General features: G+C 44.7%; 2 protein-coding genes across 3 annotated transcripts in view; one reads left to right on the forward strand and one right to left on the reverse strand.

Moving 5' to 3' along the window:
• FAM91A1 (family with sequence similarity 91 member A1) overlaps positions 1–4,532 on the reverse strand; it is a 55,141-nt gene extending 50,609 nt beyond the window's left edge. For both annotated transcript variants that reach the window (XM_054018268.1, XM_054018269.1), the window contains exon 1: positions 4,356–4,532. In XM_054018268.1, coding sequence (XP_053874243.1) covers positions 4,356–4,427 — 72 coding nt within the window. In that variant the 5' untranslated portion in view covers positions 4,428–4,532. The remainder of the gene's footprint in view (positions 1–4,355) is intronic.
• Positions 4,533–18,298: 13,766 nt separating this feature from the next.
• The window catches only part of ANXA13 (annexin A13), a 38,358-nt gene continuing 36,351 nt past the window's right edge, over positions 18,299–20,305 (forward strand). The window contains exon 1 of the mRNA XM_054019072.1: positions 18,299–18,371. Within this exon, the coding sequence (XP_053875047.1) occupies positions 18,357–18,371 (15 nt within the window). The 5' untranslated portion in view covers positions 18,299–18,356. The remainder of the gene's footprint in view (positions 18,372–20,305) is intronic.

The raw sequence follows: 20,305 nt of genomic DNA on the forward strand, positions 1-20,305 counted from the left end.
GAAGCAGTCAATTAGAATAGAGAGGCTGCAGGGAAGGAACCAGAGCCTAGCAGCCTCGTATGAAAGGAGCTGCCGGGCCTAAGTAGATTCAGTTGCTGGCTGGAGCCAGAAGAGCATGGATGGTGCTCCCGGCTCGGTGCAGAGTTCCAGTACCTGGACAGAGCAGTTGCCGGACTGGGGGAGGAAGGAAGATGCTCCTGGCTGGCTGCTGGGACTCAAGCAAGACTTCAACCCAAGATAAGGGTGAAGCTGAACATGTTGGGACCATGGGGAAGTGGCCCAGGGAACAGTAGCAGCAACAGGTTAAAGGGATACAGTGGGTGGCTGCTATTTGCAGGGTCCCTGGGTTGGGACCTGGTGTAGTGGGTGGGCCCATGTCCTCCAGCACCAGCCAGAAGGGAAGTGACTAAGTGTCTTGAGAAGGGAGTTTACATACGCCCTGGGAAGGGGCTGAAGACGCCAAAGGGATCAGTATGTATTGAACTTTAATACCCCAGATGGGGGATGAACTGAACTGAAAAAGCAACTCAGCTGGAGAGCTAGGGTCGGTTGAGGCTTGCTACAGAATGAAGAGTCTCCAGGGAGGAAGCCTGGGGGCACTGCTCCATCCCAGAAAAGGAACTATTTGAGATGTAGCCCTGGAGTGGCTGTGGACACCAACCAGGGTACTGGGATAGGCCTTTTTGGACCGATGAAGGTTTTAGCCCAGGGAGCACTGCAGAAGACGAACAAGGGTACTGTGATAGGCCCCACGGGACTGTTTATGTCACAAGAAGTCTATTTTGTTTCACACATGGACTGTATGAGACTCTGCCAGAGGGTTGAGCCACTGGAAACCCACCTGAAAAGTAATGCTGCGGACAGAGAACAAAGCAAGAGCTGAGCGAGAGTAGGCACACGCACACCCGATAGGAGGCGCTCACGTGAGGTGAGTGCCCTATCACAGTGGCTTGTTTTGATTTAGCCTAAATCTGCTATTAGAAACAGGTTTAAGTGAAATCAAAATAAGCGTCCCCAAAACCCTCTGCAAACTGGATTTTAAAGAAAAAATTTTAAAATCACATCTTAAGTTAAACCAGTGCAACTCTGAACAGAAGCAAGCACTTAATAAGGAGAAGAGCTACAGACTACATTATAGAGCTCCTTGAATAACTCCTGATGTCAGAAGTAAATCTCATACAGACTCTAGTCTGGGCATGGGGGAGAGGGGGGAAATCAACTAGCCATTAGTGAACAAGAAACTTTTCCTAACAAGCCTGGAGGACAAAAGCACCAATTAATAAAAAAAAAATTAAGGCTTAATTTGTTTAAGGAAGGAAGGAAGGTCCCAATCTTGCAATCCAATCTATAAATCTGGCACACCAAAGACTTTAATGGGGCACTGCATGGGCAACCGGCGTATGTACATACACACACAGTTTCAAAAAACAGGACCCAAGTTTCTAGCCCTTATGATTGAACATAATTTTCCAAAAGTGACCCAAGTTTAAACTGATGTATTGTTGCCTTCCGAATACTGCGCAAAACAAAAACATTGTAGTGAGCATATTTTCAGATACTTTCATCTATAATTTTACTAGAAGAAAAAGTTTTATAAAAGAAAAAATAAAACAGGTAAAAATTATTTGAGGCTTTTAATAATGTTACAGAAGGTGAACAGACATTACATTTTAGGAAATTTATTCAGTTCAAGCCCATTTTCAGTAAGAATAAGAGTTAATTCTTCATCCACTATAACTGGTCTTGCTGAAGACTGAACTACATAATCCTTAACAGAACTGAACAATCTGAGGAATAGCCTTAAGTATAACAACTTGAAGCTCAAGGGAAAGAATAATGGCCAGTCACTACTTCTGCGGGACAGTATATTTACTAGTCTTCAAAAGCTATTATCATGAACTGATGGAGCTAATCAAACAATTTTAATGCATAAACAGAATATATCTGGTACTAATATCACACACTTCTCAATATGTTTGGCACCAGAAATTTTATCTGGTGGTGTTAATTTCAAATCAATTTCACTTTCAAATATTCATTAACTGAATATTTTGTGAAGTCCAACAGTAAGTAACCGTTTCAAGAGAGGATATAATACGGTATAAACTGTCATTTCAAAAACATGTTTCAACTACTTGAGGCCAAGCATAAAACGTGTTTGCCCTGGAGACCCTTCAATTATTTTTCTTCTACAGTTTAGCTGTGCAGCAGTAAAATTTCATTAGCAGGTAATTCCTTGCAGTGGCACTTAGAGTCTTAAGCCTTATATCAGAGGGGTAGCCATGTTAGTCTGTATCCACAAAAGCAATGAGGAGTCCAGTGGCACTTTAAAGACTAACAGATTTATTTGGGCATAAGCTTCCATGGGTAAAAAGCCCACTTTGGTGCCACCGGAATCCTCGTTTTTAAGTCTTATATAACGCTTTGAAATCCTTAGATAAAATGTAACATGATTGCACGGTGTGCACAGATCCAACCTTAAAGCAAGTAAATTCACACTGAGCTTCAAAGCATCAGCTGCTGGAAAAGAAATAGATTATGTTGCAGACAGTTTCCACATACTGTTAGATGTCCAGATAGAAGAGAATGCGTAACTACTGCCACTCTCACTAACAGGAAAAGATACTTTTACTCAAACTTCCTTTTTTTTTTTTTTTTTAAGTGTTCTTCCGAAAGCATTGCAGAAGTAACATTTAACTGATGTTTTATCTAGTAGCAAGACTTAAATTAACTTGAGACTATTTTAGGCTGATTTACATAAACATTAGCAGTGCATTTTCAGGTTTACAGGTAAAGAGAAATAAAATCACTTATGTTCCTGCTACAAACTAGCTCCTGAAGTCTCACTCAGGAACTCAATAATTCATATACCAGGATCTACAGTCAATGTTCATCTTTCTTCCAACACCTTTTCTCCCTTTCTCCTGTGTAAGAGAAGGAATTATTTTTCAGTTTCTGCTTTGAAGTAGCATAAGACTCCTAAGATGAAAAGAGACTTTCCTTCTTGAATTTAAACAATGTATCATTTGGGCTGTCAGAAGCCCATTAAACGTGGCACACATCAAAATTTCATGGGGTTTCCATTTTCATTAACGCTTATTGTGACATTTCCCTTATTGCTGAAAACTAGAGCAGCATAGTTCTTGAAACCTCTCCTGGTTTAGTGTACACAGTACAGTGTTGACTGGGGAGTCCTCCCCTGGATCTGAACTTCCCCAGAAAATAATCCCTAGTCGTTTAAAGCTTCACTATGAACCACACTTCCATGTTATGATTGTTTCATCTCAACCTAACAGGCGTCAGAACCACCTGTGCTTTCCAGCAGCACCTAGTGATCAAGCACCACACAGGGAGGGATGGAGACAGGACAGTCTCTCTCTCTCAGTTCACTTACTGAAAACTGAGATGTTTTAGAAGCACACACTTACAGCACTAAGGCCACATGCTTAAATAGCACCATTTTTCCCCCATGATGCTCTGGAGTCTATCTGATAAATCCCAACTCCCCAATGTCAAGACAGGAGGCAGATGAGATCCATAGTCCCAGAAGGGTGGGGGGCCCAATTACCCTTTGCCAAAGACCTGAAGGTGATGAAGAAGAGAGGATGTGTTGATTCTGTAAGACGGCACAGGCAACAAAGGATAGATACCAATACGAGAGATGGAGAAGCAAAAGAAGGTGATTGGGGCACAAGGAGTCCCCTTCATGGGGAGGATGAAGATAGGTGGAGTAGGAAGGTAGGTACGCCCCCCAGTTGCAGGTGTAGCGAGAGGACCTGATAATGGGAATGACAGAGCCACTGGAAGGAGCAGCTGAGACCCGAGAGAAGGGAATGGTGTTGCCCCAGAAGCCCTGCCTGGCACTGGGAGGCAGGACGATGCTTTCACCTCTCCCGTCACTAGGCTCCCAATGCCTCTCGCTGACACCGGCAGCCCAGCGGGTGGCTGACGATCCCCGCCTCTCCCCGCCGTACCAGTCGCTGTGTAGCACTGGCAGGGGGGGGATCCGCGCTGTCCATGGCACCTGCCCAACTCTGTGGTCACAGGGAGGCTGGTGTCCGGTCATGGGCTGATGCTGGGGGAGGGGCTTTGGTACAGCTACCCCTCCCCCCAGCCCGGCGTCGGTGAGACGCTGGCGGGAGGGGGATGGTACCAGCCCAGACGAGTACCAGTACTTGTCTCACGCTGGCGGGAGGGGAGCTGGTACCGGCCCGGCTGCCCTACCCACCCCAGTACCGGTGAGATGCTGGCAAGAGGGGGGTTGGTACCCACCCGCCCCTCCCCCGGCCCGGTGGGGCGCTGGCGGGAGGGGGGTTGGTACTGGCCCGGCTGCCCCTCCCCCGCCATGCCGGTACCTGTCGGACGCTGGCAGGCAGGCGGGCCCAGGGGTAGTTGTGGCGGATGTGGAACTCCACGTCTATGTTCATGGCGAGGGGCCGGGACAGGCTACGGCCACCCGCTCCTCACAGCCCCAACGCAGGGGGGCGCTCCAGCACGGGCTCCTCCCTCCCGCCGCGCAGCCTCTACCGACACCTCGCTCCCCCCACCCCAAACCACTTCCGCGTTACGCCCCCCCCCGGAAGCGCCACCCCAGCCCTGCGTCACTTCCTGCACCTGGGCTTGAACGCTCCGCTAGTTCCACGGGCGCCCGGCTGGCTCACGGGGCTTGTGCACACTGGGAAAGGTGGGACTGGCCCTTTAAGGGGGGAGGGGCTGCTGATGCGCACGCAGTGTATGACGCAGTCAGGGAGGGCGTTTCCGCTGAGTCCCCTCCCTTGCCCCCCGTCTGGAAGCGCTCAGGCGCCTGCGCCACCCTCTTCCCCGTAGGTCTCCGAGCGCTTTCCCCAGCTACCGCGGGGTGCCTGGGCGCCGCAGTCTGGCCCCGCCCGGCTGCGCGGGGCCGGTACACAGCGCCGAGCCCAGATCCCAGCGCGGCGCTCCCACGCCCCAGGCTAGTGCCCCAGTGCCTGCCCCCTGTGCACCAGCCTACGGCCCCACCTGCCCAGCCCCCGCACGGCTACGCTCCCTGGTCCCCTGCCCCAAACAGCGTCAGCCCTGAGCCTGTCCTCACTCTCTGTCGTGCCTCCCTGAGCCTGACCCACAAATTGCTCCACATCTAACTCCCAGGCCCGGCCCCTCTAGCCACCCCTCCCTCCAAATGCTCCTGGGCTCCAGCCTACAGCCCTACTGCCTCCACTCCCCCGTAGTGCTGCAGAAGTGAGTCCTGAGCCCCTCCCTCCCATGCCTCAGGTTAAGTCTCAGCTCCCTGTCTGTTCAGGTGCCTCCTATCGCTGCCCCCTACCACAGGACTCTGAATTGGACTCCATTATTTGAATTGAGTTGTACTTGTGAAGAGTGTACAGGTCCTCCAGTGTACATTCGGTATAAATTAGGGGTGTCAACCGTATGGCCTGCGTTACGTATTCAGATTCTCCAGAACTTAAGCTGTCTTTTTTTTTTTTTAAAGTTTGGTAGCCTCATGGCTGCCAAAATAAAGCTATGCCTGTACTATGCACCTTTGAGCGACACAGCTGTGCCACTAAAAGGTGTGCAGTGTAGTCGCTCTATGTGAGCAAGAGAGAGTTCTTCCACCGACAAAAGAATTCCACCCCCAATGAGAGATGGTAGCTTTGTCAGGGGAGAGCTCTCCCGCCGACAAAGCGCTGTTCACACCAGCACTTTCGTCAACTTTTGTTGTTCAGGGCGGGTGTTTTTTTCACACCCTTGAACGACAAAAGTTTTACTGATGAAAGTGCAGTGTAGACAAAGCCTAACTTTCCAAATGTGAAAGATCTGTAATCAAAATGTCTGCCTGAGTCTGCAGATAGCTTAAAACAATGACTCAGCAATGGGAAATTTCCAGTATCCTATTAATCTGATTGGAGTGTCAACTTTAAAACCAACTGATGGTATCTCATTGGTATCTCTGATTGGAGTGTCAACATTAACTATTTAATCACGGACCATTGTAATGCATGGAATGGCTCTGGGTGGGGGTGGAAGTGAAGTCCCACTGGGCTGGTAATTGCAGAGGGGAAAAAACGAGACTCACAAAGACTGAAATGGGAGAGAAAGGAAGAAGGGCAGAAATAATCATGGCCTAAAGGTCATTCATCTGTCTGTCTGACAATAGGTCACTGAACAAATAATGGCTGATAACTAAACGTGTAGTTAATGCATAAAACCAGAACATTCTCCTGTTCATCTTTATGCAAACCCACTGATGTTGGTGAGCATTCCGTTGTGCATTGTCACACACAGTGAGCCACAGGATCAGTGTAAATATGGAAGTCAATTGAAATAAAACTCTTAACTGCTGCATTGCATCTGGTTTAGATGTAAGGTTTTGTCAGTCCTTTAGAATTTTATAGATACTGTTATTGAGACTGATACCAACTTGCTATTCAGTAGTATTTTTCTCAAGCAGGTTGCACATTGTTTAAATAGCCCTTTACTCTTATTTTGAGCTTCTTGAAAATAAAAGTATAGGGCTATTTAATTTTTGCTTTAGCTGCACTCTATTACTACTAAAATATATTTAAGAGATTGCTGTTTGAAATGTCACGAGCAATCAGAACATGAAAGTAATACCTGCTGAAAGAAAGTGAACACCTGATTACTTGTTCAATTTAATGTGTCTGACTATTATCTTACATGAATAATAATATTTGGTCAATGATAATATTAGCAAGAAAATGAAAGCCATAACAGTAGAAAGAAACTCAGCACCTTAACGGCTTGCTTTCTTGCCTTGTCCCTACAAAAAATTCATTTATACACACACATCCTTCCAAAGCAATTCTTCAAATCTTGTAATCAAGGCTATCATTTTTGATGCGTCATATCCTATCACACCCTTATATAGTATATAAGTAAACTATGAAAAGTAATTAGTCTGAAACCCTTTATATCTTGCCTGTTATCATATAAATCATCACCTTGTACAAGTCTTTAGCTGGTACTGTCTGTTTGCTATTGATAACAGCAACAGGCCACACCTGTTGATAGGGCATGGCAATTTTAAGCTTTTGATTTGGGGCCAAATTCTCATGTTAGCGAACCAACATCAGTGAGTTATTCCTTTGAAAATAACTAATAAAACACAGATTGCAAAATCAGCAAGCTAGAAGCTCAAGCACTCAGACATCACAATGGTGGGCACAGTACAAAAACCTCTTAGGGCTTGTCTACACTGGCACTTTACAGCGCTGTAACTTTCTCATTCAGGGGTGTGAAAAAACACCCCCGTGAGCACAGCAAGTTTCCAGAGTAGACAGTGCACCAGCGTCATGGAGGTGGCTTTAGCGTTGACAGTGTAGACTAGCCCTTAGATTGCTTAGAAGCCTTGTGTTCAACTCATTGGGACTAATTTTCAAGCTTTACTCTGAAAAGTGTTCTTGGGCTATCAAAGCCATGATTAGAATCCAAAAATGGATTTACTTGAACATAAATGAGATTTTTACCTGTTGCAAGAATAAAGCATTATATAAAGAAATTGCATCATTTAGTTATTTAATATCGTTGGTCAAGGTTTTCAAACAGTTGTTGGTATCCTTTCATCTACGAGAGAGGGTGGGAACTGCAGCCTATGATGTAGGTGGTTTGCAATGTCTCATGTGACTGAATAGTCCAATCCAAGATTTGCATGATCTTTGGCAGTTATTGCAAATATATGTATCTTGCTTGGGAGCTGCTTGCTTCCTACGGGATCTTTTCTCTTCAAGATGTAGGAGCCAGCTTCTATCATGGACTTTGATACCCTGATGGAGACAGGAGCCTAAAATTAGGTTCCTAAATAAAAGTTGTCTGATTTTCAGACATGCTAAGTTCCTTCAGCTCAGATTGAAGTCAGTCAGCCCTGATTCTAATTGTGACGGGTTGGATCACAGAAACCCCTTTCGGAGCTGCCACCTGATGTGCCAAGACTTCTACCCCTGCCTTCCCTGCCAGCTCGAGCCAGACACTCCCATCTGCTCCAACACAGACCCAGGGTCCGAATTACTTGCCCCAAAGCTGCAGGTTTACCTGAAAGCAGCTAACCGAAGTGTGCTTGTCTTTAACACTCATGATGCCCAGCTCTCAATGGGGTCTAAACCCAAATAAATCCGTTTTACCCTGTATAAAGCTTATGCAGGATAAACTCATAAATTGTTCGCCCTCTATAACACTGATAGAGAGATATGCACAGTTGTTTGGTCCTCCAGGTATTAATACATTCTCAGAGTTAATAAGTAAAAAGTGATTGTATTAAATACAGAAAATAGGATTTAAGTGGTTCCAAGTAGTAACAGACAGAACAAAGTAAGTCACCAAGCAAAATAAAATAAAATGTGCAAATCTATGTCTAATCAAACTGAATACGAATAATCTCACCCTCAGAGATGCTTCAGTAAGTTTTTTCCTCAGACTGGACATCTTCCAGGCCTGGACACAATTCTTTCCCTGGTACAGCTCTTATTCCAGCTCAGGTGGTAGCTAGGGGATTCTTCATGATGGCTCCTCTCCTTTGTTCTGTTCCACCCCTTTATATATCTTTTGGATAAGGCGGGAATCCTTTGTCCCTCTCTGGGTTCCCACCCCATCCTTCTCAATGGAAAGACATCAGGTTAAAGATGGATTCCAGTTCAGGTGACATGATCTCATGTCATTGCAAGACTTCATTGCTCACTTGCCAGTGCACACGTATACAGGAAGACTTACAGGTAAACACACCCATCTGCAGACAATTGTCCTGGTTAATGGGAGTCATCAAGATTCCAAACCACCATTAATGGCCCACACTTTGCATAATTACCATAGGCCCTCAGAGTTATATTTCATATTTCTAGTTTCAGATACAAAAGTGGTACATTTATACGAATGGGATGATCACACTCAGTAGATTATAAGCTTTGTAATGATACCTTACAAGAGACCTTTTGCACAAAGCATATTCCAGTTACATTATATTCACTCGTTAGCATGTTTTTATAAAATTATATAGACTGCAATGTCACACAGATGTAAATCAGATGTGTAAAAACAATATGAGTTCAGAAGCAGACATGTTGGGAGTTCCAGATGATCAGCACTTCCAAGGATCAGGCCTACAGGGTATGAGCCTACATGTGTTTCCAATCTTTTCTCTCAGCTTTGGCAGCACAGCCTCCTATGTTGCTGAACTACTGTTGGCTCTCTCCTCCCTGGATGCGCATGCATGACCCCTCTGAGGGAGTGCCAAAGGTAAATTAAGGTTTCCTTGGACAACACTAACTTTTACAACTATTTTCCTTGTGAACTACACAAGCTTGCCATAACAGCATACCTCACAGAACAGTCCCCTCTCTACGTGTGCTTCGCTGCGCTCTTCTTTTTATCTTACTTTACATTTAATAATATAATTCTATTGACTAGGTTGAGGGGCAAATTTGAAATAGCTTATAGCTATTTATACTTTCTAAAATGCAAATTATATCATTGTATCCCTTTCTCCAGACCTGTGAATGTCACTTGTCTTCTTAAACTGTACCCCTCTAGTCAGGGCCTATGTATTTGTATGTGCACTTGCATAGCACCTAGCACAGCAGGATATTGTGTGGGCTCTCAATCCAACCTTGTAGCTGCTCCTGCAATATACAGAACAATAAATAATGGTTTGACCAGTCCAATTTTAAATGACTCGAGCATGGGTTCCATCACTTTTCTTCTCTTGCCTATTCCATAGCCTGATCAGTCTAATTGTCTGGAACATATTACTCATATTCAGCCTAAGTTTTCTCCCATTAAAATATCTTCTCCTAATGATACTGCACTTGGTGTTTGATTTGTTACATATATATATTTTAAATGTGGAGCAACTCAGATGTTTCATCACACGTGAAAATATTACCTTCTGCCAGGGCCATCCCTCGCCATTTTGGTACCCTACGCAGCTGTGTGGGGCCCCAGGCCTTCACGGGGGAGGGGAAACCGCCCCCCAGCATGATCCAGCGAAGCGGGTTGGGCCAGGTCACTACTTTCTGCCGCCCGGTGAGTGCAGGGTAGGCAGGTAGGAACCATGGACTACTTAATCAGAAAACTGCGGGGGGCGGGGGGGGGGGGGGGAAGGAACAACAAATTTACCACATAAATTTGCTGGAGCTCTGCAAACAAGGGAAAACTTCATCATGCCGTATCTTGAGGAACTAGAATTGGGGTCCCAAATTAACAACTGCCTGAAAGAAAGCTTAGTGCCCCTCAGAGAGTAACTAAACCAGAAACAAAAGGAACTGGAATTCCAACTGGTATTTTCCAAAGGTATTCTCAACTCTCTCTGGGAAGATGTCCTTGGCCCACCATCAAATTGATATGGAACCTGGTAAAGTAATACAGGAAGGGCTGTGACCAGTCCCCAACTAATTGAGGGGGGCGGTTGAAAAAGAACCATGTTAGAACTCAGGGTAATAGAGGAATCCCAAGGGGACTGGAGGAGTCCTATTGTGCTCATGGGCAGCGGGTATAATAGACCAGGGGAGGCTCTGGCCAGAACAGCTCCAGCCCACCAACCCAGCCCCGGGCCACCTGCCAACCCCAGCCACACCGGCCAGCCGCAGCAGCCGCAGCCCCTCTCCCTTTAATCAGTTAATCGATTAAATGACAATTTTAATCATTTAAACGGTTAATTTTTTTAATGGATATTTACATCCCTACAGTCGGCCTATTTCATTTTAAGACAATGCCCTTTGAGTTACATGGGGCCGTGGCTACTTTTCAACATTTGATAGACTGATTACTCCAACAGCATAATCAATACACAGTGGCATACTTGGACAATGTAATTATCTATAGCAAGGATTGAGATTCCCCTCTGGATAAAGTCACTGCCCTTCTCTGATCACTGAGGGAATCTGGGTTAAAGACAAACCCCACTAAATGTGTGATAGGAAAAGAAGGAGCTCACTAAAAGAGGGAGAACAGAGGGGGAAAGGGAAGCAGAAAGACCTGGGATAGCAGAGCTCAACAGCCCTACTCCACATTGCCTCTGAGAAACCAGTAAGGAAACAAAAGAAGATTGTAAGCCCTGGAGTTTAAGGGCTGATAAACTCTTAGGCTCCATTTAAGTTATGGACTGGCCTAATTGCAGATGAATTGAAGGGGACAATTAGGAAAAAGCTGGAATCCCTAGAGAGTCTGCACCAGGAACAAGTGACAATTCTGCTGGCTTTGTGCCCCTAAATCTCTCTCTCTCACACACAGTATCCTAGCCCTTCTGTTTCCAACCACACAGTTCACCTCTCCTCACGCCCCAACATGCAGCATATTGTCTGGAGTGCAGAGATGAAAGTAAAATTGAACATTTACCGATACGGGGGCCGGCTCTGCCCCCTCCCTCCCCCGGAAGGGGTGGGGCCTCGGGCGGAAGGGGTGGGGCATCAGCATCCCCAGCCAGCCCTTCCAAGCTGCCTGGCCTACGCTGCCCGGGGCTCCAGCAACGATTTAAAGGGCCTGGGGCTCTGGACGCTGCTGCCGCTACCACAGCAGCGGCCGAAGCCCTGGGCCCTTTTAAATCGCCGGCCCCGGGGCAGCTGCTCCTTTTGCCCCCCTCCACCCATTGGCAGCCTGGGGGGCCAAAAGGGGCAGTGACGATAAAGAGCTGCTACTGCAGCGTTTTAAGCAGGGCAGTGCTTAAGGACTCTGCTTAAAATGCTGCCCCAGCAGCGCCTTAACATCGCTGCCCCTTTTGCGCTCCCCCGTCAGTGGCCCTGCCGCTAGGGACCCAGCAGGGCCGCCGACGGGGGGGGGGGGGGGGGCCCACAATAGCAGCAGCGCTTTAAAGTAAGGCAGTAGGGACCGGTACCGGCGGCCACTTTTTACCGGTACGCCATACCAGCCCGTACTGCCTTACTTTCACCCCTGCTGGAGTGGGACCCTCTATTGTTTCTACATGGAAGGGCTTAACTGCTCTTTCAGTTTATTCAGAAAGAAGAGTACTTAGTACACCCACCAGCTTTAATCAGGTCTGTGATTGTCTTTGCATCAAAGAGACGTGGTGAGAGAGGTAATATCTTTTATTGGACTAACTTCTGTTGTTGAGAGACAAGCTCTTGAGCTACACAGAGCTCTTCTTCATCTCTGCGAAAGATACTAAGAATGTCACAGCTAAATACTCGAACAAACAGATATTTTTGTATAAGTAGTTTGTGCATATTCCTAGGGATCAATCAAGGCAGAGTGGCCCATTAACACCCCTGTAGTCATAGGACAAAATGTGGGGTTAGTTGGTTACAGGTTGTTATAATAAGCCATACATCCAGGGTCTTTATTAATACCGTGATTTTTAGTGTCTAGCAAAGTTATGAATTTAAGATCCCAAGCTCGTCTTTTGAAAGTGTTGTGCAAGTTTCCTTTGGATCAAAGACTCACTTGATGGCAGCCATTAACAACTTCCAGCATAAATCCCTGCATCTCAGCCCTGCCCTGTCATCCCAATGGAGTTTAAAATGTTGATACCCTGAGTAATATCCCAGTCAGAAAGAAGTAATTTAAAAAGTTAAAAATTATGCACACTTAACTATTTACATAATGATTTTCTGTCAGGACACTTTCGTATCGCCAACCCAAATCAATATTACTCTCATCCAAATCTTGGAGCTTTCTATTCCCTGTCCAATTTCCTTTCCAACTGGGAGTGGCTGCTTTCAGTGAGCTCCTGAAGAGAGTCCATTGATTCCGTGGAGTCTGCTAGATGGGAAAGTCCTCATCCATTCTGCTCTGTTGAGTTCATCACTGTTTCTTTCACCCTGAGCTTCCACAGCTACATTCTCAGTTTCTTGGGGCAGATTCTTTCCCTCTGGTACCTTTTCAGGCAGTCCTGATGTTCGTATGTTAATACTGCCCCCAGTCTGTAAGCAATAGCATCTACGTCTAATACGATTTGGGGGGAGTGAAACATGTAAGCTAAGACAGGAGCTATCCCTAGGGCACTTTTCAACTCTGAAAATGCTAAATAATTTTCTGTTGATCACTGAAATTATTTCCTTTTCTTGTCCAACCTGTGCAATGAATTCACAATTTTGACAAATGCACAAATAAATTTTCTATAGTAGGACCAGAGCTCTACAAAACTCTGTACATCTGTGAGTGTCTGAGGAGTTGGCCAGTGCTACACAGCCTCAATTTTCGTTTTCTCGGTGGAAACTCCCTCCTCACTGATTGCATGCCCAATGTGTATGATCACTTTTTTGGAACTGCTCCAACAGAAACTCTGGGATCTCACTGTCTCCCCTTTCTCCCTTATAGTTTTCTTTTATATTGACACTTATTAGATCCACTTGTTCACATTTGCAACTGTGGTTCCCTTTTTTACTATTGGCTGTTTGCTAAAATATTGAGAAAATAAACAGGAATCTGCTCCCGTTTCAGTTCTGCAAGAACTTTAACAGATAAAATTTCCCCAAGACCTTCGGACTCAAAGTAGCTATCAACGACTCCCCAGTTTTCCCTTGCTGGAAAGCTAGCATAGCATATAGCTGTTGTTATGGAGTCTGCCCTAGAGGCAGAACAGCCTGCTCACTTGCAAACCAATTGTGTATAACCATTTGTTTCACCTGGACCACACCTTGTGAAGGAATTTCTACAGACTAAATTTGTAAGACACCTTTCTTGGTATTTATTATACAGTTATTAGCCATAATGAAAGCCAACCCATCATCTGCTATTTCAACTACCCAGAGTTTCTCTCAAATTCCAGAGGTCCAGTTTTCAAACCCACTTTTCACATTTCTGGATGGGTATGTGATCCCCAGTCACTGTCTCCATTTGAGAGCAACTAGCTAGATCAGTTTTGGATCCCCTATTCCCTAGCACTATTAGTAGGGCTGTCAATTAATAACAGTGCCTTGCATGTTATTAATACTAGCTTATGCTCCCAATACTTCTGTTAGTCTCAAAGGTGCTACAGGACCCTCTGTTGCTTTAATTAAAAACAGTTAACCCAAGCAATTAACACTATTTTTTTAATCTCACAATTAATCGTGATTAGTTTTTTTTAATCATTTGACAGCCCTAATTATTAGCATGTCTGGTCTACCAACTGATATGTCTGAGCCAGTATTCCTGTGAATTTCACAGCTCTGATTACACATCTAATAGCCAAACTACCATAATTGTTGTATATCTGGATCTGTTTAGCCAGAGCTAAACAAAAACTGTGGAGCTGATTCTTGTACCTCCAAGCTCTGAGCCTTCAGCTTGGGATCTGCCCCATTTCCCAAACTGCCTGTCTTCACTAGGCACTTGTGATGTTCTATCTACTTTAAATGTACAACAATCCTTGTTCTAGCCATTTTCCCACAGTATCAGCAATTTAACTGAACAGCTTCCCCTAATTTTTGTATGATTGCCAATCTCCCTTGTTTTACAAACTAAATTTAATAATGTCTCCAATCATTCAAAAATGCCATGAACCACACTAGAATCCTCTTTTCCATCATGCCTACAAGACACAAAGCTGTACTGACAGGGCTCCTGGTGATCAGCTTCATCTTCTTTACTAGCAGCTGTTTCTTTCTCTGCTATGTAAGTGCAAGAAAGGATTCAAGTTCTGTGGCAAATTTCATAGCTTCTTGAAGTGTCATTGGTATTGGGATATGCCGCTGATCTTGGCCAGCAAGTCCAAGTCCAGCTGAATATCTATAAACTGGTCTACTGCTAATTTATACTGGAAGTGCTCATTGGTATAGGGATATGCCAGGAACACAAGTCTCCATGGGTCCTCTGCCAATTCAGGTGGTGTCTCTTCCTTCCCTCTCCTTTTAGCCTTTAGCTATGTGCTGGCCTGCTCAGATTGATGGCTGTCTCCAAACCATATATCAAGACCTATCATAGAATCATAGAAGATTAGGGTTGGAAGGGACCTCAGGAGGTCATCTAGTCTAACCCCCTGCTCAAAGCAGGACCAATCCCCAGATTTTTACCCCAGATCCCTAAGTGGCCCCCTCAAGGATTGAACTCACAACCCTGGGTTTAGCAGGCCAATGCTCAAACCACTGAGCTATCCCTCCCCCTAGTCCCACATGTGGATAACTCAGTCTCTTTTCTGGGGTTAAGCTATACAGCACCACCGGAGCTGGGCCACTCAAGTTGGCGGCTAGAAACTCACATCTCTGTTCATCTCTCCAACCATAGTTCATTAGGGCTATGGTTTTATATTAAGCCAAATAAGCCTCCCATGGAGTTTTCCCCTCAAAGATCGTGGCTTTTTGTATTACCTGAGCTGGGACAATCCAACCCCTTCCCTCTGGGCCTCTGTGGGTTACAAACAGGGTAGAAAAGTGTTGTAAATGTCCTAATTTACCCAAGTTCTCTAGCTGGCCTAATTCCCCATGGAGACAGCTGACTTCCACTGTGATCTGAAATCCTCTGAATTCCTTTTCAAGCAGAATTTTTAGCTCCATAAGCCTTTGCTGCAGCTCATTTCTATTAGCAAGTTCCAAGTGGGCCAAAGTTTTCTTGTCTCCTCTATTCCCTCCTCTGTTTCCTGAAAAATCTTTTAGTGCATGGCCATCAGGTTGTTGGTCACCTCATTGATCCATCTTGCCAGCCCAGACTGGGAATTCCCAAACCACCAGGAGAATTTGTAGCTGCTGCCCAACAAAGATTTTTCTCTCCCATTATAGGACATCTCCCAGTCCCTTCCAGGGAGTTTCCAGATTTTGTTTTCATTCCTCTTGCAAAGTCTCCATCTCTTGTTTTAAATCATTTTGGCCGTCTTTGATTTCTGCAAGCACCTCCATTATTTTTTCCTCCTGGCTTGAACAGGAATACCAACTCAAAATGTCTCTCCTTGGAAACTCTATGCCACTGTTATGCTAATGTTTTTTGCCTGTGCAGTTAGCCAATATTCGGGGCCTTGCAAGTTTGTTTCCATTAGGAGGAGAAATTGATTACACGTCAAATATATTCTTTGGTACAATCCTGTTTATTAACAAAAAATTCATACATAGTCATCTTCCCCTCAATACAGTAGACACAAACAACAGCAGGCATTTTCCTTGCTCAGAAATCCCCAAGCTTCTCTCTTTAGTGAGTTCTGTGCCCAAGAAACTGTGTCTCTCTGTTCTTGCTCACAACTGCTTCTTCTTGCTTTCTGCTAGCTCTCTGCTTCTAACACACATACAGACACACACAGCTTCCATTCAGACTACAAAGCTCAGCTTTGCTCAGGCCTCACTATGCTGCTCAGTGCCTTGGGCAGTACCCTGTATTGTTTTCAGCTATCTCACTACATGAAAGAGTTTAATTGTTCCTTCAGTTTACCCTGAATGAATGGTGATTAGCACACCCACTGGCTTTGGCCAGGTCAAGGCTGCTTCCCCACTCTGAACTTTAGGGTACAGATGTGGGGGCCTGCATGAAACTTCTAAGCTTAACTACCAGCTTAGATCTGGTCCGCTGCCACCACTCCCGAAGTGCTAATTCCCTTCCCTGGGTAGTCTTGAGAGATTCTTCACCAATTCCCTGGTGAATACAGATCCAAACCCCTTGGATCTTAAAACAAGGAGAAATTAACCATCCCCCCTCCTTTCTCCCACCAACTCCTGGTGGATCAAGATCCAACCCCCTTGGATCTAAAAACAAGGAAAAATCAATCAGGTTCTTAAAAAGAAGGCTTTTAATTAAAGAAAAAGGTAAAAATTATCTCTGTAAAATCAGGATGGAAAATAACTTTACAGAGTAATCAAACTTAAAGAGCCCAGAGGAATCCCCTCTAGCCTTAGGTTCAAAGTTACAGCAAACAGAGATAAACACTCTAGCAAAAAGGTACATTTACAAGTTGAGAAAACAAAGATAAAAACGAACACGCCTTGCCTGGCTGTTTACTTACAAGTTTGAAATATGAGAGACTTGTTCAGAAAGATTTGGAGAGCCTGGATTGATGTCTGGTCCCTCTCAGTCCCAAGAGTGAACAACCACCAAAACAAAGAGCACAAACAAAAGCCTTCCCCCCACCAAGATTTGAAAGTATCTTGTCCCCTTATTGGTCCTTTGGGTCAGGTGTCAGCCAGGTTACCTGAGCTTCTTAACCCTTTACAGGTAAAAGGATTTTGGAGTCTCTGGCCAGGAGGGATTTTATAGTATGGTACACAGGAGGGCTGTTACCCTTCTCTTTATAGTTATGACAGGCCAGGTCCATGATTGTCTTTGGACGGAAGACTCCATGGAAGCCATTAACAACATCTGGTGTAACAGTACTGCTATTCATTTACAGTAGCACCATTGCTGTAGATGGCACTTATTACCTGGAATAACAGTCTGCCTCCTAAGTTCATACGCTTCCTACTAACTTCATTTACCCCCCTTCTGCTTTGCAGAGAGTCCTATTTTACTCTTGGGGGCATTCTGTGCCCCAAAATTAAAAATTCTACACCAAAAAATTAAAATTTCTGCAAAATTCTGCACATTTTGTCAAAATAACAATACATAATCATGCCAGTTTCAATTATTTTGGTAATTGATTTCAAAATACCCATCAGCAAGTATGTCTGTAACAATACAGACACACACAAAAATTCCCCCAAGAGTAGAGAGTTAAATAAATGCATATGACAACCCAGTTCCTGTTTCTCTGCCTTCTTTCCCCCCCGCCCCCTCTAAGCCCAGCGAGAGGGCCAGACACCCACACCCCTTCCCCTCTCCCCGAGCCCACCTGCAGGGCTCCCCTAGCCAATTCACCCGAACACCCTTCTCCCCAGAACCCAGCTGTGGGGCCCTCTGGCCCAGATACCCGCTCACACCCCCAGAGCCCAGCTGCAGCGCCCCCCTTCCCCAGACACCTGCTCTCCCCACCCCAAGCCCAGGGATTCAGAAGGAGCCTGATGCTCCAGGACCCCATTGTGCTAAGCACTGTACAGAATTGCCACCAAAGAGTTTATAATCTAAGATCATTGATCATAAGTTCAGTTGGAGCTGAGGGTGCTCTACATTTCACTGGCTGAAGCCCACTGTGAACTCAGAGCAGGGATCATCCCTTTTTAAATGTTTAGAAATCACATATTGACTCTTACTATAATCATATATTTTAAATATTTTTTCAAACGGTGTGACTAATGGCTCCATCCCATAAGGTGCTGATTGCTTCCTGAAAGGCACATCCAAACTCCAGCACCTTGCAGGATTCACTGCTAAACGTTTAGGAAAATAAAGTCCATTTACATTGATGTACACACACCCATCTATAAATGACTCAAATTACGATAATGTCAAAAGTTATTTATTAATCCAGGACTCTTAGGGCAGGGATCATACTTGGAAGCTATAATAAGACTCGACTATTGAAAATACTTATCTTATTGAACAACAAAGCAGTTGTATCCTCCACACATTCAAGCTAAGCAAAAATGGGCAACTTTCATGTAAGTAATTATTTCACTTGGATTGCATTTGCAATGCAATAATATATATTTCAATTAGGATTTCAAATTGGAAGTATGTTTTTAAATGTATTGTGACTTTGTTGTGTGTACCTGATAATATTTACATCAATGAATATTCGTATAAAACTACAATTGTAATATAGGTTCTGAGTGTTTTAATAGTGACTATAACAGCTAAATAGGGGTGGTATTGTAGGATTAAAAAAACCACAATAAACAGTGTGTTAAGGAAAAGCTCATTTTAACCTGTGAGCTTGTGTATGTACTTGCTGGACACTAAAATAACTCCATATGGATCTAGGACAACAGCTCCAATGACAGAGGCCAACATTTTCAAATTTTGGCGAAGCTTGTCATTGGGTGACTAAGTAGTCATCTACAAGTGCTCTGAGAACTGCGCTGTTCACAGGGGGACCTGACCCAAATCCATAAATTGAAACCCCTTAGGATCGCTGTAGGGTTTTGACGGAGAGAATTTTGGCCAAAATATCCATGCTTAGATTCCTAATATTAGACATCTAAATGCACATTTAGGTACTGTCCATTGTAAGTAGGACAAGAAGTAATTGGCTTAATCTGCACATAGGAGATTTAAGTTGGATAGTAGGAAGAACTTAGGTTACCAAGGGAGGTTGTGGAATCCCCATCATTGGAGGTTTTTAAGAACAGAGGAGACAAACGCCTGCCAGGGATGAACCTACAGGTGTTCCTGCCTTAGTAAGGGAAAGGGATGAACTAGGTGACTTCTTGAGGTCCCTTTCAGCCCTACCTTTCTATGATTCTATAATGTTCAAATAACTTCAATGGGAGCTGCAAGTGCTCAGTACATTTGTCATTTAAGCAACCTGTATTGTAATAAAAAGGTAATATGGTTTGTATTTATATTTTTGAAACTCACAGATTAGCACATTTATTTCTGCTGCTGTGTATTCTGCTAGAGTTAAGTTAAACACTAATAAAAGATAAGTTAAACGATGATAAAAGAGCCATATCCCAGGAGGTGCTGAGCACCTGCCACTACCAGAGGGCCATATCTTGAGGTCTTTACTCATTATTTTCTCAGTCTAACATCCGTTCCCTAGACTGTGCCATTTGCACTAAGCTCTGTGTGGGAGCCAGTAGACTGCACCAAGAGAGATTGTGAATCAGGGCCATTAGGAAGTGTAGATTCCTGCTCTGGTGTGTCGGTCCCTCTCTGAAGGCTTGTGTAAGGGTCTTGGGGAAAGGTAAATGGCCCCTCCTCACCCTCCCCATTCCTTTCTGGGACATTTGTTCCCCAAGGGGAACAAGAAGCAAGCTCACAGGGACTGCTATTTAGATCAGCCTTTGCATGGGCAGTACAAGGCTAGAGCAGGGAGGCTTCTTGTACACACCCTGTCTCCTCCCCGCACACAGACCCCTGCGCTCCCATGTAAGGGCAGATCACTTCAATTTCTCCTGAGTGAGGTGAGCCTAAAAGGGCTGATCCTGCTCCATTTGAAGTAATTGGAAAAACTCTCATTGACTTCAGTAGGGACAGTAGAATGCCCACATTATTTAAGGACCTCAAGGCTTGGCCCATTTACACCAGTGGGAAATGCAGGGGTTCAGCTTCCCTTGGGATTTGGCCCCAGGAGATTGAACTAATCTTGGAAATATGCTCAACTCCTGGTTCTGAGAACCACTTCTGAAACACCTTCATAATCTGTAGCCCTAAATAAAAGGTTTTAAGCAAGCAGTTTGTTCTTCTCCTATTTCTACATTTCACAATATTTTTCATTCGTGCTTTGTGTGTTGTGTGTTTTAAATCCCCAGAGCAAGTCGTACAACTTTACAGAAAAAGTGCGGGATTCAACAGTAGGGGGCCCCAGTTTTTCAGCAAATGAGCCAGTAAGCAATTTTGTTATGAGGGGTGCAAGAGGGCACACTTTCCT

This window comes from Malaclemys terrapin, chromosome 2 (genome assembly GCF_027887155.1).
Source record: "Malaclemys terrapin pileata isolate rMalTer1 chromosome 2, rMalTer1.hap1, whole genome shotgun sequence".
NCBI lineage: Eukaryota > Metazoa > Chordata > Testudines > Emydidae > Malaclemys > Malaclemys terrapin.